At 42.5% G+C, this 6,173-nt stretch overlaps 1 protein-coding gene across 1 annotated transcript; it reads right to left on the bottom strand.

Moving 5' to 3' along the window:
- Positions 1 to 1,283: 1,283 nt before the first annotated feature.
- LOC133330478 (uncharacterized) lies at positions 1,284 to 5,767 on the bottom strand. The gene has a single exon (XM_061538914.1). The coding sequence runs from the start codon at positions 5,721 to 5,723 to the stop codon at positions 1,284 to 1,286; it is 4,440 nt and encodes a 1,479-aa protein (XP_061394898.1). The 5' UTR covers positions 5,724 to 5,767.
- Between the last annotated feature and the right edge of the window lie 406 nt (positions 5,768 to 6,173).

The raw sequence follows: 6,173 nt of genomic DNA on the forward strand, positions 1-6,173 counted from the left end.
AAACCTTTTAAACAGCAATTGCCGATTTTTACCCTTATTATTACAGCTCTCCCACAAAAATATCAAAATTTTCAGTATTTTAACGGCTTTAAACTAAATGTGTAGCTCTATACTGAATTAAAACTTATATTTGTTATCCATCTTTTACAATCTATTCAACAAAGTACTTTGTAATAATGTAATAAAAAATAATATGGCATATTACAAAAAAAAAATTATTAAAAAGTGTCCAACAAATTTAATAATTTTTTTGGTCAAACTCGTTTGTTGATGGTTTTTTTTGTGAATTGTTGGTGTTTGATAAACATTTCCGACTACGTTTGAAATATGTTATCGACATCTTTTTGTCGAACGCTGATGAAGCTTTTAATCAAAAATTTCGGGGTGGCTTTTTTTCTGTGAGGAAATGGCTAAAACTTTCAGCATACATAAACAAGTTACTCATATATGGGAATTATGTCAGAACATGGACCATTATAGAAATTTTGTGCTGGGAATCGGTCCACTCTTGTGTTAGCCCCTATACAACGGCACATATTTGGCATTTGGAGGATTTTTGTAACGTGTATTAACAAAATTTGGCTATAAGATTTCTACAGAAATCCCCCTATATATCAGTACCTCCCAATTTCGGTATTTTGGTGAGTTTGAACTCTCTTTTCAACCAAATTGGCTATAATGTAGTATATAGAATTCTCATTGGGTAACAAATATACCCGCCAAAAATTGTCGGTCTTGATACACTTTTATGGATAACCTATTATTATTTTTTGGACAAGTTTTTAAACAAATTTGCTGCCATTTGGATCTCATTGGGATTCAAATCTTCCTACCAAAAATTATTAGGAACCCACCATATAAAACGTATTGAAAGATAACAGTTATTTCAGGAGGATATAACAATTTCGGTCCGATCTAATATAAATTGATACATACATGTTTAACAATTCCGACCTTTGTGTTGGAAATACATATTCGGAAGTTAAAAAAAAGAAAAAATATGGAAAAGAAAATTATATTTTAAACTTATCTAATAATGCAACCACAGTGAAAGTAAATTTTTCAAATTCTCTGTTTTTTGGCAAACCCTATTTTAGGTCAAACCAAACCAGGTTCTTGTTTCTGTCGTTATTCTAAATATTGCACCCTTATTTGTATATATATCATATTCTGTTATCATTAATCTACAAGTCTTACTGTCTGTAAGCCATTAACTCGGAATAGTGCATCTGATGATGTGAGAGAAAGTGTCCTGATGATGAGTGATGTTGCAGAGGAGAGGGTCATGATGTATGATCGGTTGACGGTGAAGAATTCGGATGCTGTTGTTGTTGCGCCTGCTGCTGATGATGCGGATTTAAATGTTGTTGGGAATTCATTGGCTGAGAGGAACTAGTGCTGCTACCACCACTTCCACTTCCATACAACAAATGTTGATTTACAGAGCCATCTGTTGTGGATTGTGGTATTGGTGACGGATTATTTCGTAAATCCTGTTCATTAGTGTTGTTGTTATTATTACTGCTGTTGCCGTATATATTGGAAGCTTTTTGATTTGTTAGTAGGGGTGAACGAACTGTTGTTGCCACTGGTGGTGTTATCGATTGTGGTGAATGTGATTCGGATGAGGGCCGACGTCCCATAAATGGATTCAGTCCATTAAACGAGCTGGCTGCTAGTAGGTGAGGTGATAGGTGGGGGAAACCGGGTAGTCCAGGAAGACCTGAGAAGAGTAATGGATTACCACTGTGTTGCATTAGAAATCGTGGATCACTCATAAAGGCCGCTGTGGCATCGGGAAATGTAGGCATTGCCGTTTGCTGAGCCGGGGGGAAATGTTGTTTGAGAGCTTCAAAATTCAGAGGCGGCAAACCATGGGCTCCCGCATATAGGCGTGCCAAAAATTCCGCCTGCAATGAGGTGGAAATATTATTCCCGGGTGGAGGAGCATTAAAATGCTTGCTATTATTGAGCATCATTGATTCGGGTAGAGGATCCAAGTTATGATTATCACTGGTTGATAATAATTTACGATGTAAATTTAAATTAGAACTATGCCGATCACGACTTCTTTTCGACGGGAAGGCTGCATTGCAGCCATCAATGTTGCACTTGTGATGCAACTTCAAATGTTCGTTTTGATAATGGGTTTTGAGGTGAAAGTGGTTTTGGAAAATCTCGCCACAGGCTGTACATTTCAATGGGTTATCTTTGTCAATGGGTACTTCGGCATCCTCGCTTATAAATTCTCCGCCATTTTGTTCATCCGCTGGTAATTGTTTACCTTCACTGGCGAGGGACTTGCTGGTGGGAGTGCTGGTGGTGGTTAAATTTTCAGGCAGATTATTATTATCTTCCGCCGATATGTTCAGTTTGAAATTATCTTCCATAAGTTCTTTTTTAATTCTCAAATAACGATTCTCTTCTTCGGGTTCGTCTGCAATCTGATTTTCACTGGCCATCTCATCTCTTGGCTCCTCTTTAATAACAGGCATTAATAGACCCGAATAACTTCCATTTTCTTTGGGATGTTCTTCTCGACTTTCATTGTTTGATAAATCTAAAGATTCTTTTACAGTCTCTTCTTCGTGCAATTCTCCCTTTGATTTCGCTAACGATTCCATATCACCGTCTTCCCGAGGTTCTAGTTTAACAGGAAGATTGCCTAACAAAGCGCTATGCCTATTTGTTTCACTGACTGATGTTGAGGGCGTCAACGGTGGTGAGGGTAATACTTTTGTGCTTTCCGCCGTTGGATCCTCCGTTTTACGACTTCGTTTTGTCAAATCCAACGACATGGGGTCATCCTCATCCTCCCGTGGTTCTTCTTTGATTTGTGATCGCTGCTCTTCGCCATCTCTCGTCTCCGATTTGATCGTTAAATCATTCGCCACATCATAATCATTGGAATTATCACAGGAATTTTCAGTTGATTGTACTGCACATCGCACGGGATTTTGATTCTTACGCTTACGTTTACTAGCGGAGTTGGTGGCATTCGATGTCCCATTTGAAGCATTGTGTTGGGCCGAATGTGCCGTCGATGAACCCTCATAGTCCTCTCTTACACTACACGAATCCGTAACACTTAGTGTATCGTCATTACTCTCGGTACTATGTCGTTCCACTGTGCTACGACCATCCTCAGCGTCGCCGTCATCTTTTTTGTTCAGATCCTGTTGTTTATCTTTGGTTTTGAAATACTCTGTGGGAGTTTTGGAATATAGTGAGCGATCGAAATGATCTCGGCTATTATCACCACCACCCATTGTTGAAGAGCTCTCATCGGCTCCTGTGTCTTCTATGCTAAAGTCTTCGGAATTTGTCTTATCCAGCATACTGTCACCTTCGTCGCCGACAACGACAATGCCCTCTCCATCATCGTCGTCATCATCATCGTCAATATCGCCAATATGAATACCACCATCCATGCCATCGTCGTCGTCATCATCATCTCCCATGACCTCAGAGATGGGCATTTGTCTGCCCTCATAGCGGCCCATAAGCGATGCATCCATATACGACCTTTGCATAAGTTCAGGGTTATATTTATGATCGCCTAAAGCACCCATAGGGTGATGACGCATATCAGGAGGTGGTGTCAGCATGGGGAAGCTTCCAAAGGGATTAAGGCCCGCCATCAATCCATTCGGTGGCTGTAACAGCAACGGGTGCGGTTGAGCACTACGTCCGTCGTGTGGAGATATTTTACGTCTTAAGTGTGGCGAATGCAACTTGGGATTGGGATTAGCACTGTGACGATTACGCGATCTGCGGGAACTGAACATCATATTACAACCGTCCACGGTGCATTTGTGCATTTCCCTTAAATGCACTGCTGAGAAATGGATTTTCAGTGCTCCCTTATCACAGAATGTCTTGAGGCAGACATTGCACTGGACACGTTTCTTTCCCGTTACGGGATTGATAAATTGCGTACCCAAATTGGCTGGCAGTGAGCCCCATTGCCGTTTGCCCGGTGAATGTGCCTTACGACCGGGACGTAATGCGGACGTTGATGACGATATACGTGAAAGTCTCTGGCTGTGGTTAGGGACTGCAGGCGCTTCATGTTGTAGGGAGTTGCGATGACTATGATTCGGATCTCTAAGATCTCGTTGACTTTGGTATTGACTTGGAGACTGTTGATGTCCCAGTGAGGTTGACGACGATGATGATGCAGCCGATGATGACTGTTGCGTCACAGCCACACTAGAATGTGAAGATTGTGACATACTGCGAGCCGGTGGTGTCCGTCTTGAGCCCGAAGAATCACGCAAATGATTCATGTCGGACATTTTCTGTTTATCCAGTTCAGGAGTCTTGGAAAGATGTGGTGGTTTTCCCATTGTCAGGGCAGGATTAAGACCGGGAAAATGCGAACTTAAAAAGCCATGAGGCATAGGGTTACCAGAGGCTGCGGCAGCCGCTGCTATAGCAGCAACTTGATTACTAGTTAATCCTGGAGGCAAACCCGCATTAGGCCCTGCACTACCAGAGGAGCCTGGTGAAGGTGGATGCAATTGAGGCAGCGGAGGTGGTGGTGGAAGATGGAAGGGTAGTGGATGACCCGACATTGCCATAGCATTGAAAAATTGATTACTCTGAGCAGCAGCAGCGGCGGCTGCTGCCACTGCGGCATTTTTCTCCGCAGGTGTGGTCGCCTCATTAATGCGACGCCTTGCTTGGGCCAACATTGCAGCCTGTTGAGCAGCTTGCTGCTGTAAATGTTGATGATGGGCCAGTTCACTGGGACTTAAGCGAGCCGGTGGTGGAAGACCAGGAAATGCTCCCAACGCAGCTGAATTGATTTTCCGAAAATCAAACGGCTGCATGCTTTGCAAGTGGTTCAATGGATTATGGGCCGAGGCCATTGTTGATGTGGGAGTGTTTGTGCCGGCGCCCGTACTGCAGGGAGCTGTGGATGAAGAATTACTACTATTGGAAGCACTGGAACTTTGTGTGGTACTGGTTGTGGTACTTGTCGCTGTCGTACCCCCACTACCTGCCGGCGAGGCTGGATTTCGAAAGTAGCTACCCATATGACCCGGAGGTGGAGCAAGACCTACACCGCCATGTGCTGTGTGACCACCATTGCCGGCCGCTGCAGCTGCTGCAGTTAATTTTTGTTGTAATTGAAATTGCATTTGTGCATGAGCCATGGCGCTTAAATGCATATTCATGGGATGTGCAGCAGCTCTGGGTGGCGAAGGTCGCCGACTTGGTGACATAACCATGGAGGAGCTAACCGATGTGGGTGATGAATGATGAGGACTGGCAGCGGTAGCAGCAACAAATTGATGGTGAATATTGAAGGTGGGGTTGGGGGCGGGGGTGCTGCACTTGTCAATATATTCGTGTTCGAAATTCGTGCGTTGAGAAGCTAATTGTTGTCGTTGTTGGGCTTCTAGTTGCAGATGCTGTTGATGTTGCTGCAACTGACGTTCGTAGCTGTAGGCCAATGTTGCCTGTGCATGCGCATGCGCTTTTTTAAGATATTCCAATTCGAAGTCGGGCGTCTGGTTAAGGGTCGGCAACGATGATGAATGTTGTGTTGTGGCCGCTGAATGTCGCTGTTGGAATCCGTTCAATGAGGTGTACTGTGGTTCGTGATGTTGCTGCTGGTGATGGTGGGATTGATGCTGTTGGTAATGTTTTTGTTGATGTTGCTGATGCTGCTGTTGATGTTGTGGTTGTTGTTGTTTTTCTTGATTAATATTCATTAAAACGATATTTGCTGTTAGCAATTTTCTGCAAGACTAGAAATGTTGTTGCCGTAGTTGTTGTTGTTGTGTTTGTTCGTTGTATTATTTTATGGTATTGTTTTTGCTGCTGATGCTGCTTTTGTTTAGACTGTTGTGATTGTTGGTTTTGAGCAATATTTAAAAATTCTATGAATTGTTTAGTAGTTAGTGTAACCGCAATCAGCATTTTGTGTGTTGCAGTTCGAGGGGAGGAGGTATCCTAATACTGCCTTGTAAAATTTGTGTCCACAGGATAAAATGATATCTGAAAAAAAGGAAATAGAAGAGCAAATAAGTGGAATGTAATGCAGAGTTTGTTTCTTTTAATAAAAGAATTGTAATATTTACGAACTAAAAGAAAGTCGGTTAATCCTTGTTTTCATCGGCGGTAATCGGTTATTTTTTATCAGATCTTGTATAGTCGACCAT

Source organism: Musca vetustissima, unplaced genomic scaffold (assembly GCF_032173495.1).
Source record: "Musca vetustissima isolate MV318-11 ecotype Yass unplaced genomic scaffold, APGP_CSIRO_Mvet_v1 utg36051, whole genome shotgun sequence".
NCBI lineage: Eukaryota > Metazoa > Arthropoda > Insecta > Diptera > Muscidae > Musca > Musca vetustissima.